Source organism: Ochotona princeps, chromosome 23 (genome assembly GCF_030435755.1).
Source record: "Ochotona princeps isolate mOchPri1 chromosome 23, mOchPri1.hap1, whole genome shotgun sequence".
Taxonomy (NCBI): domain Eukaryota; kingdom Metazoa; phylum Chordata; class Mammalia; order Lagomorpha; family Ochotonidae; genus Ochotona; species Ochotona princeps.
In genome coordinates this window covers 34818660-34842425 of record NC_080854.1, presented here as the reverse complement: position 1 = coordinate 34842425, position 23766 = coordinate 34818660, and the positions used below count along the sequence as shown (strand labels likewise).

At 49.5% G+C, this 23766-nt stretch overlaps 1 protein-coding gene across 2 annotated transcripts in view; it reads right to left on the bottom strand.

The window, feature by feature from the left end:
* Positions 1–779: 779 nt before the first annotated feature.
* Positions 780–23766, bottom strand: part of LOC131483112 (carboxymethylenebutenolidase homolog) — a 45308-nt gene continuing 22321 nt past the window's right edge. Inside the window, exons 1-6 of one of the 2 annotated variants that reach the window (XM_058680144.1) lie at positions 16063–16092; positions 7535–7768; positions 5841–5954; positions 3425–3567; positions 2125–2216; positions 780–1148 (exon numbers count right to left, since the gene is read on the bottom strand). In XM_058680144.1, the coding sequence (XP_058536127.1) occupies positions 969–1148; positions 2125–2216; positions 3425–3567; positions 5841–5954; positions 7535–7749 (744 nt within the window). In that variant the 5' untranslated portion in view covers positions 7750–7768; positions 16063–16092 and the 3' untranslated portion in view covers positions 780–968. Of the gene's footprint in view, positions 1149–2124; positions 2217–3424; positions 3568–5840; positions 5955–7534; positions 7769–16062; positions 16093–23766 lie in introns of those variants that run through there. The other variant, XM_058680143.1, reaches the window with a different exon arrangement.

Below are 23766 nucleotides of genomic sequence, written 5' to 3'. Positions count from 1 at the left end.
AGAGAATGTCCCAAAACTTTGGGACCCTGCAGTCATGTGGGAGAGCCAACAGAAGCCCCTGGCTTTTGATTGGCTCACTTGGGCCATTCAGCCATTTAGGTAATGAAACAGCATATGGAAGATATTTCTCTCTATAAACGGGTTTGCCTTTCCAATAAAAAAAATAAATGTGAAAAACAAAAAAAAAGAGGTTTTTTAAAAAATTAGTTTGGCTTGTTTTCTTAAATTTGGAGCAAGCATGCTGTAGCAATGGCACCAGGATTCCATATGGGTGTCAGCTGAATTCCTGGCTGCTCCACTTCTGTACCAGCTCCTGCTAATGGCCTAGAAAAGCACTGGAGCATCCCCAATACATTGGGACCATGAACCCACAGGGACACCTGGTAGAAGTTCCTGGCTATTTGGGTAGTGAACCAGCAGATGGAAAATTTCTCTAATTCTCTCAAGTAAAAAATCATTAAACAAATTTTTTTTTAATTTAAAAGCTTAAAGTCCAAAGAATTGTGCTTACTTAGCTTCACAAACTTGAGTCACTGGAAACCATATATTATGATGTGTGCTTGTGACAAATTCAGCTCTCTTAAGACAAATATCTCTTAAGTTGGGCTCTTCCTTTGCCCCGGTTATGGTCCATATTCTCCCTGGTTTTGCACTTCAGGCACGGAAAGGATGCGGCCAGTTAGAGGCCAGGCCCCCCTGAGATGCCGCCCGGTCCCTGAACAGCCCCAGGTCTGTGTAACGTCAAGGTATTTACCATCCAGCTTGTTCAGGCACTGAACTATGACCTTACAGCTTTATTTCATGTGCGTGTTACAGTTAAATTGCTTTCATGCGTGAGCATTCCCAACTTTGTGCTTCTGACATAAGAATGGATTTCAGGATCCCTACCTGTATGTTACACAAAGTGAGAATTCAATGATTTCTTGCAAAGCAAATTTCTGCCTGAGGACGACTGGACTCGGTCACCACTACACGTACTTGTTCAGCCACTCGATGAGGTTCCTCCTGGCCTCTTCGATATACGGCTTGTCTTTGGGGGCACAGTCTTCTCTCTTCCGATGCACAAACCCGTGAGTTTGCCCAGAAAATGTCTTAATCTGATACTCGACTTTGCAGTGCTCCTTCAGCTTCTGGGTCAACTGTGCGACCTGGGATGGGAAGATGTCAGGACATGCGACCGTGACCACCCAGGACTGTTCCCGTTCCCCGAGGAGAGACACTCCCGTAGCAGTGCTCTGGGTTATGAGCAAAGCCTAGAAAGCAGCGACTGCTCCACCTTCAACTGTGTAACTAACACAGATCTGGAAAAAAAGAACAGCTTATTTGGGTGCAAACAATTGAATCCAGCCATGCAAGAGATCTTTAAAAAGCCGGTGGGGGTGGAGCAGTAGCCTAGCAATTAAGTCCTCTTCTTGCATGGACCGGGATCCCATATGTGCGCCAGTACAAATCCTAGTGGTTCTGCTTCCCATTCAGCTCCCTGCTTGTGGCCTGGGAAAGCAGATGAGGATGGCCCAAAGCCTTGGGACCCTACATCCACGTGGGGGACCTGGGAGAATCTTCAGTCTCCTGGCCTGGATCAGTACAGCTCCAGCCATTGCAACCACATGGGGAATCAATCAACAGATGGAAGATCTTTCTCCTTGGATCTCCTTCTCTCTGTGTATCTGACTTTGCAATAAAAAATGAAATTCATCTTTAAAAAATGTTGGCGGGGGACGGAGATCTGCATTGTGGCTCAGTGCATTAAGCGACTGTCTTTGACATCCGTATTCCAGATGGGCACCGGTTTTAGTTCCCACTGCTCCACTTTTGATTCAGTTCCTGCTAATGACATGGTAAAGCAGCAGCAAATCACCCATGTGCTTGGGGCACTTGTACCATGAAGAAGACCCAGAAGAAATTTCTGGTTCCTGACTAGAGCCAGGCCCACACTTGGTCATTCCTTAACAGATGCAAGATCTGTCTCTCTGCCTTTGAAATAACTTTCAAAAAGATGGGATGTAGATTATTAAAAACCACACTGATGTCAAACTTCCTTGCACCATACTAAACCTCATTTGTATTCCGTTATCCACAAACTTCTTGAACCACCACGTACATAAGAACAGAAACACCACTTACATGCTCGAGTGGGATGGCAACGTCGTTTTCCGCAAAGATGAACAGCGTGGGATTCTTGAGATTGTAAATATCTCCAAAGTTCCTGACAATGCCTGAAATTGGGTTCAGGGGCATGAGAGTGTGCTTGAGTACTTCACAAACTGGGTTACCAACCAGGGCTCCAGTCCTGCCATTCTGCACAGCTATGGCTTACATACTGCACAAAACAGGCCAGCAGGTGGGGAGAGTGAGGTGTCCACGCAGGAGCACCTGCTGCGGATTCAGAGTCCAGTTCAAGACCCTTGGGTCCAACAGCATCTGAGTTCATTCCTTTTGTGCTAACAAATGTTAAAGGTCTTTTTTTCCCCTTAAATGCTAAAAGTGAGTGAAAATAGCACAGTGAGGAACCATTGAGGCAGGAGAGCATCGTTAGTGTAACTAGAGGACCACGCTCCCTGGTGTCCTGCCGTGAACACTCTCTGGGGAGACTCCTTGTCATGGATTGAGCACGCGGGCTCTGCCTACCAGCCCGTGCTCGCTCTTCCTGCTCTCATAGCTTTGGTTTGCTTGGTTCCAAATCAATAAACTGGGATCTGCATTTGGAAGCAGGTTGATTGTTTTATTTCTCGCCATCCTGATATGTGTGAGCATGTCTGCGCTTGAGAATTACTCCTATTTCGGAAAAAGTTTCATCAGCATTGCTTATTAAAAATATAAGCAATTATTCAACTAACTGATCATCAGGACAGGACAAAACATTATGACCCTCCCCACACTGCCCACCTCCCAGGTCAACAAACGGAACCTGGGTGCTGGCGCACAGGGAATGAAGCCACCGCTGCAATGTGGGCTCTTCCACTTCCTATTCAGCTCCCTGCTAGTGCACCCTGGGCATGCAGTGGAAGGTGGCTCATGTGCCTGGGCCCCTGCACCCATGAGGGAGACCTGGATACAGCCCCTGGCTCCTTGCTATCGTCTGGCTCAGCCCTGGCCACTGCAGCCACTTGGGGAGAGAATCAGCAGGTGGAAGGCCTTTCTCTCGGTGCATAGCTCTTTCAGTTAGAGAAGTGAATCTTGACAACTAATAACACTCATAACTAAGAAGGCAAAGGAGACACAGGCCGTGGCGGGGCCCAGGCCCTGGTACCTGCGTGGTCGGCCTGCCCTGACTCCTAAAGACAGGCTGTCTGCACGTCGGGGATCCCTGTGGCTCTAGGAGGCAGAGGGGCGTGCTTTTTGTCGCTCAATTTCACCATTGCCACCCACCCACCACAGAGACACATCCCATCTCTGGTGTTGATGACGCACAAGGACAACTTACCATAGACACACACTCCAGCCCTGACGTCTGAGTAGCTTGACATCACATGGTGCACGCCAATGCCACCCCAGCAGAACCCCACGACGCCAATCCTCTGGGCACCGCACTGCTGCTTCAGATACCTCAGCACCGCATCAAACTCTCTACAACAGGAAAAATGAGAAGGCGTGGCTGGCACTGCACATGGCAAGTGAGGCCCCAGCTGGCAGCACCAGCATGCCCGGGCCTACTCACAGCTGCTCCACTTCCCATGCAGCTTGCTGCTAAGGCACCTGGGAAAGCAGCAGAGGATATGGCCCAAGCCCTTGGGACCCTGCACCCACATGGGGGACCCGCAAGAACCTCCTGGCCCCTGGCTTCAGCATGGCCCAGTCCTGACAGTTGTGGCCATTTGCAGGGGAATCAGCATATAGACTGTTTCTCGCTCTGTAACTCTGCCTCTCAATTAACTAAATACATCTTAAAGAAAGAAAACAAGACAAAAGAAGAAAGGAAAAGAAAGGCAAGGCAAGGCAAGGCAAGGCAAGGCAAGGCAAGGAAAAGAGGAAAGAAGCATCAGAGAGTCAGCAGTTACCCTATGGTCCAGTTACCCTGTGCCCTTGACCACAGGGCTCGCCCAGCAGCTGCTGTCTGCCACTGTCCATAGGGATTCTAGGTTTAGAGCTCTGTTCTCCCCACTTCCCATCCAAAATATACCAAGTACCAAGTCACACAGCTGCCAGGCCAGCCACCAGCATGCTGAGCTCTTTGCTGAGCCAGGTCTGGCCTGACCTGGGAGCCCCACCTCCACTCTGCTCTTACACAGACAATGGCCACAACCACGACCATCAGGGTCCCGGTACTCACCGGAACTCGATCTCCTCCTGTAACCCCTAGTCAGGACTGCCCGTCCACTCCCGTGCCTTCTGGGCACATCAGAATCTGGACGGTGCCCAGGCTGTGTAAGCCACAGTGGGACCGAGAAATGCCCTTGGCAGGGAGCTCTTTGGAGCCTGGGACTGGGACACATTTCCCATTAGAGGCCGCGTGCAGACATGCAGGTCAGCCAGAGAGCTCTGCTCGAACTGATGGGGGCAAATGCTTCATGGCTACAATTTTTCAAAAGTGCAAAGCAATTTTAGGGTTCTTTTTCTCTTGGTGTGCAATCAGACATGATTCCAAACAAATGACTGTGGAGCCAGCGCTATGCTGTAGTACCTACAGCTACCATCTGTGGCACTGACATCCCATATGGGCGCCAGTTCAAGTCCTGGCTGCTCCATTTCTGATCCAGCTCCCTGTTAATGGGCTGGGAAAGCTGCAGAGAAAGCCACAATAAGTGCCTGGGATCCAGCACCGATGAGAGAGACCCGGATGAAGCTCCAGGCTCAACAGAGCCTTCTGTGCCGTTGCAGACATTTGAAATGAACCATGAGGTGCACTTGACAGGAAGCGCTCTTTGCAACCTCATCTCATACAAATAATCTTTTTTTAAACTACTGTTAAAAAACATAAAGAAAAAAACACATGTGCTTCATCATAATTAAGAAAAGTTGAGCTTCTCAGTGTCCATGTAGTTATTTTCATGCTGTGTCATGAGCAAGGATTAGGAAATTCTGCCAAACCTAATGCAACCAGCAACACATACTATTGTTTCACTGCTTAGACTTTCAGGAACGTTTGGATCCACAAAATAACTCTTCACTGCAGAGAAGGAAAATGAGGACACCTTCCTGTCAAACTTCCTGAATTGACTTGGACCAACACTGGCATGCTCTGGCTGCCTGAGTCTACAGTCTACTCTTCCAGAAACACCAGGCTCCAGCTCTGGGTGGACTGCCCCTCCTCGCTGGATCTTTGTGCACCGCACCCTGAGTCCCAGAGTCCTGGATGTGGTCCAGGCCTGAGCAGGGCAGAGCATCCTGCATGCATGATGATGGTTCCAACAGACTTCTGAGCTAGTCGTAACCCAACAGACCAACCAGAAGCTTCTGGTTGAGGAGCCGGGCAAGGCTAGAGCTGCCGCAGCCACCACAGGCTGCACCCAGGGCGACAGTTGCCCGGGAGTGGAGCCTACACACAGGAGATTGCAGCCAATTTTCGCCAGGACGCCTTCCAAGCTAAGACCATATCCACCTGACACCACAAACACCTCTGTTCTGCGCCTAACCAACACATTCGTGACTACGTACACAGCAAGCACTCAGGGTGCATGATGGCACTCAGGACCTGAGCTGGGCCCCTCTGCAGTGTTCCACGGGCACCTGTCCCGAGAGGAAGGCAGCCAGGCTCCCCCTTGAGAAGGCATGCCTCTGTGGCTCTGGGGCACAGTTGGCCGTGCCCATGCAACATCCCACATGGAGATAGGACGGCAGCTTCCACGTGGGGACCCGGGCCCGCCCATCCCCAGGTGACACCACAGTGGCTGATAACTTACTTATCGATCTTTCTGGCATTTCTGCTTTTCACCCACTCAGCGAAGAAAGGTGTAGAAAAGTCATCAGATGGATTCCATGCTCCTTGGCCCACAAAGAAATCCGGGAGGATGGCTCTGTGGGACACAGGTATGAAGGAGGCTTGGCTTCGGAGCTGCACCTGCATGCATCTGCTACATGGCAGGCTGCATGTCCCCCAGTACACAACCGAGTGCAGCAGAGGCCAAAGGCCCTGGACCACAACACCTCGGCTCTCACAACTGCAGGTGTAGCAGGCCTGAGAGATGACAAGGCCACTGGCATGGCACTTCCATGATACAGTCCAGCACAGGACGCTCTCGGCCCCTGCGTGCCTGGGCCCCTCCTGGTCTACTTCCTGACGGCCCAGGGGCCCTGGCCTTTCCCATTAGTCTCGGGCCAGAGGTTGCACCTGATCATGACCAAGCAACTTTCCCAGACTCCTCCCACACAGCAGCGTGGCGCAGCCTGCTGCCAGAGGGTAAGGTCCTAGCAGCTCCTAGCAGAGGGAGGTTAGAGAGAGAGAATGCGCGCCAGTTAGCCAGTCTGTGCTGCCCTTCCATAACAATCTGCCCAGGAGAGCCAGAGCTGGCTCTGCTCCAGCCAGGACCTGCTCCCTGCCATGCCAGGATGAACCCAGCCCTTCGGCAGTAGCGGGCAGAAGAACACTGAAACGTGGACATACGACCTTCCCAGGACCCACACTACCCACCAGGCTTCCCAGATCTCACATGGCAGCCTGGGCTCAAAACCCCCAGGCTGTTTCAGGAGGGCACAATAGTGACCCGTGTCCCTGGAGATCATCGGTGCCTCTGCTCTTGGCTGTGCTCCTCACTCCAGCTCAAGGCCCCACCACGTGCCTGCAGGGGACAACCCACTCACTCCTCACTGCCTGTGACATGGGAATTTCAGTCTTTAATTCCTGCTCGCCCAGCCTGCCCTAGCACAGCTGGGATAGCTCCTCTCTCAAGGCCTTGCTGGGAGAAGTAGGAGCTGGCTGGACTCTCAGCTTTCTGAAGCCACAGAGAAAGGCTGGTCACCTCTTTCCTCTGTGCCTTGGTAAGGCTCTGACTGTGACAGGACACTGAGGACCAAGACTGAGAGCCTCTGCTCACAGAGCAGTGGCCACTTGGCTGGTCAAGGCATCAACTGAGTGACAGCAAGCCCTCCCTGTGCTGTCCCTGCATCCTGATCCAACATATGGGGTCATAACAGGGCCCATTTGAACCTGCAGGACCTGTAGGTGTATGCACGCATGCACACACACACAGACACACCATCTCCACAAGGCTGGGGAAACCTGACCCGAGGCTGACATTGTTGGGTCCATTCTGTGCCTTTATGGTCTGTCCTAGTATCCTGAGCATGTGCTTGGCCACACTCCCACGCAGGACAGGGGGAAGGGGGTGGCTTGGAGGGTGGAGTCCAGGGTCTGACAAGCCGACAGGCCCAGGTGCTCTTAGGAAGGCCTTAGACCCTGGAGTTGAGCTAGAAGCAGGTGCATGCTTCGTTTCATATGCCATTTCCCACATCACCTGCCCATGTCGAACTAAGGATGCAGGTAGCATAAATGAGAATAGAATTGGGTTCGGTCTGATTGCATAGGCTTATCAAAGGGGAAAAACAGACTTTGGGCATGTATCTGACTTGAGGCAAAGGAAGAGAATTTTATACTTACGTGTATCCATTCCCTGCAATCATATCGGTTATATATCTGGTATTGGGTAACTCCCAGCCAAAGATGTCCTGAATGACAATCACAGCTTTGCCTGTGTCCACGGGGGGCTTGGTGAGGTAAGCCTTGATGTGCTCCACTTGGACCTCCTGCCCCAATCCACCATACTCTATCCTGTCGCCAATGTCACACGGACAAGGCTGAGCTTCGTTTGCCATTGCTGCTGCTCAAGTTGGACTGCAACGAGAGAAACACACACATCAGATTCTGAGTCATGTGAGTTTTATTTTACATTTTTAAGCTGTTACTGATTCATTTGAAAGGCAGAGCACCAGAGGAAGAGGGAGAGACACCGAGAGACAAACCTTCCAACCACAGCTTCCCTTCTCAAATGGCCACAGTGGCCAGGGCTGGACCAGGCCAAAGCCAGAAGCATAGAACTCCATGTGGGGCTCTCATGTGGTAGCTGGAGCCTAAGCACTTGGACTATATTCCTCCTGCTCTCCTAGGCACATCACCTGGGAGCTGCAGGGGAAGTGGAGCAGCCAAGACTCAAACCAGCACCCAAATAGATGAGTGTCGCAGGTGGCTATGCTACAACACTGGACCATGTAAGCAAACTATAGCAAGTATTTCATTTGAACCACACTGGGGCATTCACTGTGTAAGAAATCAGACACCATAAGAACAAGCCTAATGAAGACTCACTCCCATTACAAACACTAGAAACACCACCTAAAATGCAGCTAACGAGCGGCAATTAAGACAGTGGTATAAAATAAAACTAGTGGATTTACAGGCCAAAAGAAGCCCCTGCTGCAGGGGCCAGCATTGGAACAGAAACTGACATCCAGATGGGTGGTGCTGAAGAGCCTTTGCTGGAGGCTCAGCCAGCCCAGAAACTACAGCCAGGAGGGTAGGCTTTGCTGTGCAGTGAGGCCTTGGGAGTGCTGAGATGGGAGGCCATTGCAGAACTGAGCTCGCAAAGGCTCCTACATGCAAGGGCCACAAAGCCAAACAGCCAACATCGCACTGCCCAGAGCCTGAAATATAGCGTAGGAACACATCTCACTGAATTCCATGGTGAGATCCACTGAAACCAATCTGTGTTGGTTGTCTGGAATTGTGGTAGACATGCTTGGAGCAACTGCATGCTATATATTCCAGCTCCAAACATGGTAGGACTCTTAGAAAGTGTTCAGCCAAGATTCAGCAAGGTTGAAAGGTAGGACATGTCCTCTCACGGTGCCTGGTTTGAACCAGCCTCTGTCCTCAATCCAGTTCCTTGTCCACAGGGACTCTGGAGAGCAGGCCATGTTTCAAGGGCTTGGCTTTCTCCCAGCCATGTGCAAGATGAGATGGAGCTCCTGGATCCTGGCTTTGGACCAGCTCTGCACACTGTTGCAGGCATTACGAATGAATTGGCCAATACAAGATCTCTCTCTCTCTCTCTCTCTCTCTCTCTCTCTCTCTCTCCTTCCTTTCCCTCACTCCCTCCTTTCCTCTTCGAAGAAGAAGAAGAAGAAGAAGAAGAAGAAGAAGAAGAAGAAGAAGAAGAAGAAGAAGAAGAAGAAGAAGAAGAAGAAGAAAGGTGAAGACATCCTACAATCCAGAAATGGATGCATTCTATGTAGAAACTGACAGGTGTCTGTGTGTGCTTGCACACTGTGAAGCAGAAGGATATTCTTGTGCACTGACGGACCAGAAACACTACCACATAAACACAACAGGCCAAATGCTGTCATAGTCATTGCTGGTCGTTAGACTGTGTCCCCCACAAGTTCACACCCTCTCCCCTGGTTCCTGACTGTGACTTTACTTGGAAACAAAGTCCTTGCAGAAGGTCAGGGAGGCCACGCTGGATTAGCACAGGCCTCCAGAAGGACCCAGAAGGACAGGGCTGATTAGGACCCAGAGATGGTGCCCCAGGATAGAGGGCGGCATGAGAGTGGAGGCATGGACTAGAGGACATGTACACCCAAAAGGAAGGCCGAATCTGACTGCCAGGGCCTCCTGCTGCACTCTCTGGTGGAAGTGATTCTCGAGTCACCTTTTGAGGACTCAGGGGCCCCAGAAATTCCTGATCATTGCCTCAGCCTCCTGTTCTGTCTCCTGATGATAACGGCTTCTAAACAGGAGTGTCTGTGGCCAGGAGGACAGCTCTTTGGACATACCCTGTAAGGTTACTTATCTTCCCTCGAAATGTGGCCAAGCAGGTGCGGTAAGTGCCACCTGCCAAAGACTGGCCGCTGTGTTAGCAGTAAATGATTTCTACCTTACACACACTCCCTTGTCCATGCTCCTAATTCTTCATGGTCATGAGACAGGGATCCCAGTGATTAGAACCACAAACTCCTGCAACAATGGCAGCATTTGGGGACTGAGCCACGGATGTAAGCTATCTCTCCAGCTCTCTGCCGCTCCAAAAAAGAAAAAGAGAGAGAAAGAGAGAGCAAGGTAGGAAGGAAACCAGGTTGGGAGGGAAGGAAAGAAAGTGAAAGAGAAAGAGTGAAAGAAAGAGAGAGAGAAAGAAAGAAAGAAAGAACGAACGAACGAAAGAAAGAAAGAAAGAAAGAAAGAAAGAAAGAAGGAAGAGATGGGGCCCAAGGGAGGAAGGAAAGAGGAAGGAAGGGAAAGAGAAATCAAAAGAGAGAGAGAACAAAACAAAGAATAAAAGTGCCAGGGTCCGTGCAGTAGGTGTGAATGACACAAAGGTGTGAAGAGAACAGCTCCCTGCATGGCAGGGCCCAGGGAGTTTCCAGCTACTTGGCAGGGCCTAGCGGATTCATCTCTGACCACCTTGACGCAGTTTTCACCCCCTTTCGCATGGACACTCAACCACCCCACTAAGAATTTTGTATTGAGGCATTGTCTGCCCCTGTGAGATGGCTTTTACAACCAACATGAGCTTAAGAGTTAATGTTACTGAGGATGTCCTGGTGAGTGGGCCTTTAACTGCACACAGGAGTACAATCAAGCCCATGCTGTTTCCAGACACCTTATTGTGTACCTACCCATTGCCATAAAATCTGGCCCGGACATTTAGCAAGCTTTCTGGGAAATGGCTTGATAAGAATTTTACAAACTAATGGAGATGATGGGAGTATGGGTTAAAACTGCCATGACAAAAAATATAGTTACTGGGACCCTAAAAGCTATCCTGTTACTGGGACCCTAAAAGTTATCTTGTTACTGTGACCCTAAAAGCTATCCTGTTACTGGGACCCTAAAGGCTATCCTGCTAAGGCAAAAAAAAATTATAGTTACTGTGACCTTAAGGGTTAGCCTGTCCTTGCAACACTTCAGAGCATAGAAAATGTTGCTTTAGCTGCTTTCATAATTTCTAACTAGAGGAAATATAGGCTGATTTCACTAACATCATAAAGATATACTTTTGATTATTGTTTGATCACTTATGAGGTTGTAGAACCTGCAGTTGTAGAGGAACTTAATGTTTGAAACCTTTTGTCTCAGATCTTTGTTTTTTCTCTTTTGATGTATTCCTCACATTAAGTGATGGTTAAGTTGTAGAATAAGAATTGTAGCAAGAGTGTATTACTGAATAAGATGTGTTGCCTACTGAGAAATTCTTGGCTGCAATGTTGGAATGGATAATGCCCTGTCTTAAGGTGAAACAATTTGTAGAATTATCTTTGGAAACACTCACTTGTCCATTGCAGAATTGAAACATAAATGGAGTAAACTTGGCTCATTGCTAATTACAATTCTTTCTGCCATTATAACTCTTGCTTTGCTTGTTCAGTTAACAAACTGTGTGAGCTTGCTGACAATGGCCTTTAGTGCCAATGACCCGTAATCCCCATAGACCAAGACTCCGGACTTACTAACCCATACATAATTCAAGGTAGGGGTCTGGTTGTCACAGGCGGCGCCTAGGTTAGAGCCCAGACCTGAGGAGAGCGGATGAAGACTGGAAAACCAAGATAAGCAAGGAATGCGGAATCCTTCCTCAATCATTTCTCAAGAAGTTGTAAATTGTGCCCCCCTGAAGCTATGTCAAAATGCCCCTAAAAGAAAACTTTACTGCTTCTGCATAAATAAAGCGGACAGCTTTCTCGCGAGGTCCACAATGATCAAGGAATCCTAGTGGTCCGTCTCTCCTTTCTCTCTTCTTCTTTCTACGCCTATCTCACGCACCCTCCTCGAGCTCCGAACTCTCGGCTGGAGCTGGACTCCGGCATAAAAGGAAGATCATTTACAAAGAAAAAGTAAAAGCACCTTCCTGCAGATACGAAACACATATGCTGGAGCTGTGTGGTAGCGTGCTAAGCCTCCGCCTGTGGTACCAGCATCCTGTTGGAAGCTCCACTTCTGATCCAGCCCATGCTTGTGGCCTGGGAAGACTGTGGAGGAGGGCCAGAGCCGGGCTGTTGCACCCACACAGCACATCCAGAAAAAGCTCCTGGCTTGGGATCAGCCCAGCTCTGGCCACTGCGCCTTTCTGGAGAGTGAACTGGAGGACAGAAGATTCTCTGTCTCTTCTCTCTGAAACTCTGCCTTTCAAATAAAAAATAAATCTTTAAAAAAGATGTAATAAGGATTTTATTTCACTCATGAGATAGGACAAAGGTTCTAACTGGCTCATAGGAAATGTAAAAGAGCCAGGTGTACACAGGGTGGAGAAATGTTAAGATGAGTTGCAAATGGGCCTGGCGCAGTGGTCTAGCGGCTAAAGTCCTCGCCTTGAACACGCCAAGATCCCATATGATTGCCAGGTCTAATCCCGGCAGCCCCGCTTCCTATCCAGCTCCCTGCTTGTGGCCTGGGAAAGCAGTTGAGAACGACTCAAAGCCTTGGGACCCCGCACCTGTGTGGGAGACCCGGAATAAGTTCCTGGCTCCTGGCTTTGGATTGGCACAGCACTGGCCATTGCAGTCACTTGGGAGTGAATCATCAGACAGAAGATCTTCCTCTCTGTCTCTCCTCCTCTCTGTGTATCTGACTTTGCAATAAAAATAAATCTTTTTAAAAAAAGATGAGTTGCAAATGCACATGAGGTATTTTTCAAAGGAGACAGGAATGTCAATTAGTTTTCTGGCAGACTGGATAGAATTTACAAATTTATTGAGCTGTCAATTACCTCTGAGTTGCAAAGTGGCTCAAATACAATGAACAAAGCTAGAGGCAGGCCGTCCATCTAGAGGGTGACCCACACGTGGGGACGTTTTTCACTCATGTCTGGTCCCTCTGCATGTGGTAGAGTCCACTTTCAGGACTGTGTCTGGCACACATTCCCCGTGGGTTGCATCCTTACACGTGACGAGTTCTCATTACGCTTGTGTCAAGAAAAGCTTTTTTGTGGCTCAGCAGGTGTGTTTGGGGCTATCCCTGGCCACCTGAGCTCTGGCTTCTGGTCTCCATGGCAGCACCTCTGTAAGTCCAGGTGCTCCTAGTGATGCCTGGATGGCCAGGACACACCCTGTATGAGGTAGGCAGCTAGTTCCGGGTCACCAGCTTGGAAGCCACTCCCCATCACCACCTCAGAGTTCCCTGCTGCCCACCTGTGACTCTCACCTATCACCTGAGGGGGCGGTATCACATTGTTGTGTAACCACTCCCCTCATAAAGGCTAGTGATAGAGAAGGACTCACTCTCTCTTGGTCCTGTGCTTCCGTTGCTCTGGCACTCCGACTCTTGGCCTTCCCAGGACAGGTGTCCCCTGAGCATGGCCCCTGTGTTTGTATTCCTCATCCTCTGTTCACTGCTTGGGCTGGACAATGGAGATAGCAACGCTAAGATGCTTTGTATTTCTATCGTGTGTACTATCCATAGTTCCAGTAGTGGAACCTGGGCAGAGAAGCCAAGGAAATGTGAACATCTGCAGCTTTGTAAGTGTGTCCAGGCTATCTGTTGCATGTCTCTTCGGATAAGTTATATTGTTGGGGAAGCTGAGACATAGGTCTTCCGGTTAATGGATGGACTTCTGGGTAATGACAATTGTTCCTCTTGTGGTTATGATTGGTTGCACTGCCATATGGACTTGTGATTTGTTTTTTCTAGTGAACTGTTATTACCGAGCTTGGTTAATAAAGACTCCTTAACAAACCTTAGACATCCTGGTGTGGTCTCCCTCACACCCCGTAACAGCCCCTGCAGAGGCACCTGACTTCAGCAGAGTGGCATTCCCACAGGGTGTCGCACACGTGTGGACGACCACAGGCCCACCCCTCTACAGAGTGACTGCTGGCTCTCCTCCAGCCACACAAAGAGCACTGTGGAGTGGGGGCGTGTCTCCTCCACGTGGAACTCCTGGTCTCCTCCTGCCCTCTGTTGGGGCCTTCCAGAAGCACTCCCTCCCTCCCTCCCTGTGAACTTGCCCTTCTTGATTTCTGTTTTTAACCAGCTGTAACATCAGCCTGTTCCCTCTTTAATGAATATGACATCATCTTCATCATGTGTTCAACTACAAATTTGAACATATGTCACAAGTTTACCTTCTACTGACAAGGCTCTTTTAGCAAGGTAATCAAACACTATTTCCTATTCCCCACTGGAATAAAGCAAGGTGAGAGGCCAGTGTAGTGGCGCAGGGAGCTAATCCTCGGCCCTGTGGCACTAGCATCCCACATGGGCACGAGTTCATATCCCAGCTGCTCCACTTCCCATCCAGCTCCCTGCCTGTGGCCTGGGAAAGCAGCAGAGGATGGCCCAAGGCCTTGGGACCCTGCACCCGCATGGGAGACCTGGAAGAGCTCGTGGCTCCTGACTTCGGATTGGCTCAGCTTAGGCTGAAACAATGGAGTGTACCAGTGAACCAGTGGATGGAAGACCTTCTCCAGTTCTCCTTTTTCTGTAAAATCTGCCTTTGTAAATAACAAATGTAAAGGAAAAAAAAAAGCAAGGTCAGAGCATGCCTTGAGTGTGACTGTCCTCCTTCCACACTGCCGGGGTTTAAACATCTCTGAGGTCAGAGTGAGACACAGAGCAAGCACAGGAAGTCGAGGAGCAAGTGTCTGAGATCTCTGGACATTGAGACACCAAAAAAGCCCAGTACACACATCATGGGTGTTCAAGTTAAAGAGACGCCCCACACATGCAAACATAGCTATCATCCATTCCATTCTTTCTTGAATTGAGAAAAATCCAGAATATATTTGTGAGTATCTTACTAGGTTTTATTTGGAAAGCTTATTTGAAACACTCTGCTTCCCTTCTTTGGGTATCTTTGGGTATCTTATCATCAGTGCACTCCACTGTTAGAGGACTGGGGCTTTTAAGCCTTTTCCTTGTTCCTTCCCCTCCCAATAAAATCACAGTTGCAAAAACAAAAACAAACAAAAAAGAGACATCCCAAGGTAACGCACAGAAGAGCTGGCAGTTTCCAGTGCTGGTTAAACATTGCAGGAACTGGGGCCTGACACCGTAGCCGAGAGGGTAAGGTCCTTGCCTTGCATGTGCCAGAATCCCAAGAGAGACCCTGCACCACCCTGTACCACGCTACACCACCCTGAGCCTCCTGGCTTTGGATCAGTCTAACTCTGGCTGTGGAGGCCATTTAGGGAGTGAATCAGCAGATGGAAGATTTTTCTGGCTTTTCTTCTCCCTTTATATCCGACTTTTCAATTAAAATAAATAATTCTTTAAGCAACAACAACAATAAAACATTGCAGGTACTGGCTTGACATCTGCTCCAAGGTACCACTGGTGCAGGAGTCTGCACCTGATGGCCACCCAGGGTTGCAGGAACTCCCAGCAGACAAGGTGAGGCCACTGTCACCATACAAGCTTCAGCTCCTCCAACCATTTAGTTTTTAGAGGTACCAGGTTTGGAGAGCATCAGAAAGAAAGCTACCTGCCAGGCACACGCACCGGGCCCATCCAGCTGCTTGCCTCTGGCTTTTCCTCTGGCCCTGCACAGGCTACCCGCAGACACCAGTTTCTGAACTTTAAATGAGCTTTGAAAACAACAGGTGGCCTTTCCGGACAGCAAGTGGGCCTGCCCAGCTTGGCAGGCCTGGCGGGGCGCCGGGGTGCACGCTGTAGATTCTTGGCAGCAGCTCTGGGGCATCTAGCATGCCCCTCTCTGCTCCCCTTCTGAATCTGCACCCCGAGGAGACACGCCACAGGCCTGGGGAGATCGCCATCAAATATGCTCGTGGTTTCTGCAGTTTCACATTACCAAAAACAAACAAACAAACCCAAAAAGAAACAACCAAACAAATACAGTTTGCAACTGAGGTGTCCAACTGCAGAGAAAGTTACAAAGTGCATGGAGTGGCTCCGGGGAAAGGCGCGTGATGTTTGTGTGTTAAACCACAAATGGAGTTTGCATGCAGCTTTCTTTGAGTGTTTTTAAAGCGTGGCTCAGTTAACCCAGGAACTCCGTGCCTATGGCCTGCGCAGCTGCCCCTGAGGCTGGGGCTCCGGGGCTATTCCCCGCCTCCCCCCGCAAGCGCGCTGTAAGACCTTCATGCAACTTAGATTTGGGCATGCAAGCCGGTAAGCTTCTCACCTTTGTGCTCTCACCTGGGGCACCCCAGGGCCTCCCAGACTCCAGGGACGCGTACTACCTGCTCGGCAGCTCCGCTCTGTACCGGGGGCTTGGGGGGAAGCAGCGGGGCCGCCAGGGGCGCGCGGGAGCCGGGCGGGGACGGTGGACCGTGGAGGGAGGTGCCTCAGTAGCGCGGGAGGGGTAGCGCTGGACAAATTCGCAGCCTCTCGGGAAAGCCAGAGCCGGGAGGAAATGAGGGGAGGGCAGAAGTAGGAAGGGGAGCCAGTCGGGGCGGGATCAGAGCGGGCTGTGGAGGGAGGTGGGCAAACCGAAGGGACAGGGAAGGACAGTGAGTCTGGCTCCTTGGCCTGGCAGCTTACGTGTAAATCAGAAAGAGCTGGGTTTTCTTGTTGTTGTTCTACATGAATATTTGCCTTGCATATTAAGAAAATTATTATTTTTAAAAATGTTTTTGAGACTCAGAGCTTCCACCCACAGTTCAATGTCCAAGCGAATGCCCTCTACCATGGGCTATCCCCTTGTAAATTGGGGAGCCTGGGAATTAGCAGGAAGTGGGATCCCCATTCACACCCAGGCAGCCTTAGTGTGGAGTGAATGGGACTTCACCACCAGGCTCATCCACCTGCCCCAACACCTGGACGATCTGAACAAAAAAGTAATCTCAGGGCTCATCCTGGCCCTGGATTTTGTCTAGACACCCGGCTGACCTTATGATCTCTCTTCCTGTTGACCACAATGGTAGGATAAGAGTGAGGAGGAGAGGAGGCCCTGTGGACCAGTGCTGGGAGAGGGAACCTCAGGCCCCTGCTCCTGTGGCCTGGGGGTCGGGGGAGACATTATCTGCTTGGCTGGGTCCAGTGGACGTGCAAACTTTGGCAAGTTAATATTGAGCAGAGAAGGGTGCAAATGTCTTAAAACTGGCCCTGCCGGGCCTGCAGCAGAGGCCCACAGGCCAGGAGAGTGGGAAATGCAGGCTGGGTGCAAGGAACGTCCCCCAGACAAGCACAGCTCTCCTGCGAAGCAGAGCTTTTTCTGTAATTCTGATGTCAAGCATCTTTCAGCACACCGAAGGACCATCCACACAGAGAATAGACATGACTAATTACGGATCACTTTTCTCTACCAAATTTAGCTCCCAAAGCTTCAGTCCTAATCTGCCATTTAATGACACTGCTATTAATAGGAGGCTCTATGCCTTGTTATGATTTGGTAGTCCTGGGTTCATTCCTGTGTGGACTTCCCAAGTGGATCCCTGCTTGGGAAGGAGCTCAGGGGGCCTGAGCAGTGTCTGGTCAGAGAGCCTCATGGTCGGGGAATAACTGGGTCACTGGATCAGGTGCTATCTTCTGGCTGTCACACACACAGCAGCCTGAGGTGGCCCCAGACAGGCTGTGGGCACTGCCTCATCCCGGTATATATGTCCATTCTCTTCAGACTCAGTTTACTGAACAGTATATTGAAGGCATTAGATTACATTTGGGTCTTAAAATTCATTGGGCATCAAATTCTCTGCAAACCTTCTTTTTAATTTCTTTCTTTATTTTTTAAAGATTTATTTATTTTTATTACAAAGTCAGATATACAGAGGAGGAGAGACAGAGAGGAAGATCCTCCGTCCGATGATTCACTCCCCAAGTGAGCGCAACGGCCAGTGCTGTGCCGATCTGAAGCTGGGAACCAGGAACCTCTTCTCCGGGTCTCCCACGCGGGTGCAGGGTCCCAAAGCTTTGGGCCATCCTCAACTGCTTTCCCAGGCCACAAGCAGGGAGCTGGATGGGAAGTGGAGCTGCCAGGATTAGAACCAGTGCCCATATGGGATCCCCGCGTGTTCAAGGCGAGGACTTCAGCCATAGGCCATACCGCCAGGCCCTTTTTTAATTTCTTTTTCAGATTTATTTACTTTTATTGGAAAGGTATATCTACAGAAAGAGGAAGAGGCAGAAAGATCTTCTGTCTGCTAGTTTACTCCCCAAGTGGCCATGACAGCTGGAGCTGGCTTTGGATGGCTTTGGGCCATCCGTTCTCTACTGCTTTCCCAGGCCACAAGCATGGAGCTAGATGGGAAGTGGAGCAGCTGGGATTAGAACCGGCGCCCATGTGGGATTTCAGTACATGCAGTGGCAAGGGTTGAGCCATTGAACCATTGTGCTGGGCCCTCTCTTTCATTTTTTAAAAAAGTTATTTATGTGAAAGGCAAAGATAGATAGATAGATAGATAGATAGATAGATAGATAGATAGATAGATAAACAGATGTCTTCTGACTGCTGGTTCACTCACCAAATGGCTGCAACAAGCAGGCCTGGGTCAGGCTGAAGCCAGGAGCTTGGAACTCCATCTGTGTGTCCCATATACATGACTGGGACCCAAATACTTGAGTCCTCACATGGTAACTCCCAGGGTGTGCATTAGCAGGAAGCTGGAACTGAGCAAAGCCGGAACTTGGACCCAAGCATCCTAACATTTGATGTGGGGGTACCAAGAGTCGTCTTAACCACTGTGCCACAAATCTACTCCATCCTCTCCTCCCTCTGAGGGCTTGCCTAAGCACAGAGTACTGAACCCTAAGCACTGGACCACGCGTTCTGAAGGCCTAGGGTAGGCCCTAAAAACAGAACCCATAGGAGCTATGTGAGGTGCATGCAGCACAGTCATGTAAAATGGAATGAAAAGATGTGCTTGGGATAGGCTGAGAGGCCTGCATCCCCCATGAGAGTGCCTTGGTCACACACAGGCTTGCACCTGCTGATCCCAGCCTCCTGATGATGCTGGGAAACGTGAACTGAGTTCCCTGCTCAAAGTGTGGTCCTCCTCTCCTACCCTACCATTCTGGGAATTTGAATTCAGCAGTGTGGGCTGGCTCTTCAGCTCCACCATCCAGAGACGGACAGACTCTTCCATCCAGCAAACCACTACCCAAATGGCCACAACAGGTCCAGGGCTGGGCTAGGAAGAAGCTGGGAGGAAGGAAATTCATCTGGGTCCCCCTCGTCTGGGTCTCCCACTCAGGAGGTAGGGGCCAAGCTCTTAGGCCATCTTCTGTCGCCTTCGAAGATGCGTTACTGGGGACCTGGATTGGACGCAGAACAGCCAGCACACAACTGGCTGTCACATGGGATGCTTGCATTACAGGCAGTGGCTAAATCTGATGTGCCACAACTCCAGCACCTACATGAACTTTTGGAAGACTCGGCACTTGCAGAGATTCTACCAAATAAATTTGTCTTTGAATTCCATCTTCCATGAACATTTTGTATGCACTGCAGCCAAAGGCTGAGTATTGCAGGACTTGGTTTGTACAATCACAGGACTGGTGAGGCACTGTCCTGCAGTCTCTGTACAGTGCGGAAGGACTGAGTTCACACACAGGCCGACCAGCAGGGGAAGGTCAGCAGCCGGATGGAGCCTGAGGAATAAGCCCTGTAACCGCACAAAGACAAGATGTGACCCAGTCTATGGATGTGGTTTCTGCCCTTGGTGTCAAGGGCATCTTACAATGATCCTACATGTTCTACATGATCCCTGAGTTCAAGCCCTCATCTCTCCCAGGGTGATCGCTTTCAGGATACGGGAGCTTGAGGGGTGCTTAGCTAACAAGAGGGAGCCTTCACAAATGGCATTAATGCCCTTTGCCTAAGCAGGAGCCCCAAGGACTCTCCCTGTCCTTTGTAAACCAGGAGGAAGGCTCTCACCAGCACCCAACCTGCTGGCACCCTGGTCCCAGGCATCACCCTCCACAACTGAGCCAAGCAAACAGCTGTTGTCTGGAGCAGGTGTTTTGGCAGAGGTCATTAAGCTTTCCAATATGACACTCATATCCTACAACCCAGTGCCAGTTTGAGTCCTGGTTGTTCTATTTCCAATCCAGCTTCCTGGTAATACACCCGAGAGGCAGTAGACATTGGGCCAAGTACTTGGGTTCCTGCCACCCAGGTGGGAAACTCAGAGCACCTGGCCCAGCCTCAGCTGTGCCTAGCATTTGGGGAAGTAAGTCAGTTAATGCAAGATCTCTATCTCCATCTATCTTCACTCTGCCTTTCAAACATACAATAATTAAATATTTTTTATTAATTTGAAAGAGTGACAGAAACAGAAAGGCAGAGAGAGAGAGAGAGAGAGAGAGAGAGAGAATCTTCCGTGTGCCATTCACAAGTGGCAGCAGCCACCAGGGCTGGGCCAGGCCAGAGCCAGGAGCCTGGAATTCTGCCTGGGTCTCCCACCTGGGCGGTAGAGGCTGCCATCCTAAGGCCATCTTCTGCTGCATTCCCAGGTCGGTTAGCAGGGAGCTGGCAGGGCTGAACTCACTCTCATGTGGGATGCTGGCATTGCAGGAGGTGTGCCACAATGCTAAGCACCCAAATAAATACATCTTAAAAAAACAAAGAGAGGATAAATAAGTGTTAGATAAGCCCTCCAGTCCTATGATGTTTTGTCCTAACAGCCCAAATGGAAAAAGAAAGACTAAGCAGAAAGATGCCATTCTAGACTGTACAAAATGTTTGCAACACTCAAATGGCAGTTTTTCGGCTTCACCAATTTTAGTTCCAAACTCCACTGGAAATTTCATCACACCAGTGAATATTTAACCTAGACTCTTTCAAAAAATATCAAAAGGTTCACTGTTATCGCAACTCCCAGTTCCTTACAAAGAGTTCGCACAGAGTTCCTTATAAAGAGCTATGATTCAGCACTGGCCGCAAGCCACCCTTCCAGTGTTGTTTTCATTTTTTGTTATGAAATAAGGAACTGAATTCTGGGGCCAGAATGAGTCCAAGCTGATTTAACAAAGAGGGCAGGGGTGAAGTTAGACAACACTGCTAATTCTGCTAAAACCCAGGTGGCTAGCTCTGACCTTGACAGGAAGGTCAGGAAAAGCACCCCGTGTGTGTCCTGTAAGACGCTTTGATGGTGCTGTGCTGCAGAGAGTCTCAGAACAACACCTGGGAGAGGGCACGGCCCACGTCCTCTGTTACCATTTACCAGGCCATGCAGCTGCCTCTGCCCAGCCACAGGGAGCCAGCTGGGGAAGTCCTGAGGCAGGCAACAGGGACTGCTTCTAGAAAGTTCTGGAGCTGGTAGCCTATCTTGACACACCCAGACAGAAGACCTAAATTTTCTTTGCTTGTTTGTTTGTTTTGGCGTTTTGCTGTGTAAATGTACAACCACAGACTCCCATGGAGTCAGACCTAACTATAGCTTTTTTTGCTAGCTGCATGTGCTTCTCCCGTTTTGCTTTTCCTGAAGTGTGGAAACCCCTTAGTAACTGTGTGGGCTGCGTCGGAGGCAGCCCGCAGTGCTCTCTGCCTGGCGGCCTCACACCTCTGTGTAGTCTCCTCCCATTCTCTGCCAGCATTGGGCATACAAATACAGGAGGGCTATCTAGTAGCGTCCAGCTGCACGGCTGTATGTCACAGACTAATTCCCCTGTGTGTCTACAGGGCCAGGTGATGGAGGTTGGCAACAGGCAGGTAGATCTCAGCTCCATACCACCTGTGACCTTTGCACAAGATCATGGTTAATTTTACAAATCCCTTGCCTTGATGCCGCTGTAAAGATTCAGTGCAGATGTGTAGATGTTTGTAAAAGTGATGCCTCTGGGATCTGGCGCCGTAGCGTAGTGGTTAAAGTCCTTGCCTTGCAAGTACCAGGATCCCATATGGGCACTGGTTCTGATCCCGACGGCCCCGCTTCCCAGCCAGCTCCCTGTTTGTGGCCTGGGAAAGCAGTGGAGGATGGCCTGGAGCCTTGGGACCCTGCAGCATCCATGTAGGAGACCCGGATGAAGCTCCTGGCTTTGGATCGGCTCAGCTCCAGCCATTGCAGTCACTTGGGGAATCATCAGACGGAAGATCTTCCTCTGCCTCTCTTCCTCTCTGTATATCTGACTTTCCAATAATAAAAAAAAACAAAAACCAAAAAGCCACAAGAGATGGTTCTGGGCAGTGTAGGCGAGTCTCACCAACCGAGGACCGTAACAGCTGGGCCAGAGAGCAAGGAACGCTGCCACGAGACTGGGGCCTACGAATCCTGCCTGCGCACCCAGAGCTCAGGCTTACCGGACCCACAATTGTATGCGCTGGTTCCTTTCACCTGCCCATCTTGGTTAGCTAAGGCTGGGGCTTAAACAACACAATTTGTTCTCTCAGAGTGCTAGAGACTGAAGATAAAGGTGTTTTCCTGGTTTGCAGACGGCTGCCTCTGTCTTCCTGTGGCCTCTCTTCTGAGCATCTGTGGACACAGGCCTCTCTGCTGCCTCTCTTTTCATAAAGTCATCAGTCCTAGTAGATGGACCCTGCTGGACAATATCCACTCACTTTAACTACCTCCCCACAAGGCCCTGCATCCAAATGCAATCTCATGGGGCCAGCACTTCCCACCCAGCCCACTGCTCCTGACCTTGGAAAAACAGCAGAAGATGGCCCACATGCTTAAGCCCCTTCCACCCATGAGGGAGACTTGAAAGAAGCTTCTGACTTCGGCCTGGCTTAATTCTGGCTATTGTGATGCAGCAGATAACCTGTAGCACCCACACCCCTTAATGGACACCCCTTTATTTTTTCTAGTCCTAGTGGTTCCACTTCTGATCCAATTCCCTGCTAACAGCTTGGGAAAGTGGCAGAGGATGCTCATGTACTTCGTTCTTACCACCCATGTGGGAGATCCCAACTTCTGACTACTTAACTCCAGCTGTTACAGTCATTCAGAAAGTAAACCAGCAGATGAAAGATACATCCCTCTCTCTCTCTACAACTCTGAGTTGCAAGTAAAAATAAATAAATCTTAAAGATGGAAACTGCTGGAACTGGAAGTGGGAGAAAGGTCATACAGACAAAAGGTAGCCTCAGCACAATATCATAGGAGGTAGAGAGTGGTGAGCCAGGAGCTGGGGCTGTGGAGATCATGGTGGAAGTCTAACATAAGAATCCAGACCTGGAACTCACTGGAGGGAGTGACACAAGTGACTGCAAACAAAGACCCATGTGCAAACTGAAAATCAGTAAAATCGAATTGTAGACATGTGGGTAACGCAGCTTAAAAAACCTGCCCCTAGGATAAGAATCTGATAACCAGAAGTACAATGACCAAGAGCAAAAGAAGAGACGGAGGCATATTGGATATTACTAGAGACTCCCCTGCAAAGGGAGCAAAACCCTTTGCCAATCTGAGTTAACTAAGGAATACATCAAGAAAATGGGGGTTATAGAATTCAAAACATTTGTTATAAAGCTTCTTATCAACAATGAGAAGCACGTAATACAGGAGTTCAATGAACTTAAGGAATATGTCACAAAGGAAATGAATCTAATGAAAGCTGATATATCAGAAATTAAGAATACAGTGGAGCAAATTAAAAGTATGGTGGAGAGTCTCCAAAATAGAATGAAGGAAGCAAAAGAAAGAATCTCAGAACTGGAACATATTTCCTGTCACCAGGGGGAAACAAACAAAAAGCTGGAAGCAGAGCTGAGTCAAGCTAAAAAAAAATATTCAAGAATTGAAAGACACTATTAAAAAGCCAAATATAAGAATTATGGGAATCCCAGAAGATGCAGAAAGAGAAGCTGGGTTTACAAAAGTATTTAATGAAATAATAAGGACAAATTTCCCTAATCAAGAGAAAGAATTGGGAAAAAATACCCAGGAGGGGCACAGAACTCCCAACAGTGTTGACCAAAAGCGATCTTCACCACAACACATGATAATCCAGCTCTCTTCAATGGAACATAAGGAAAAGATCCTTCAATGTGCATGTGAAAAAAAATC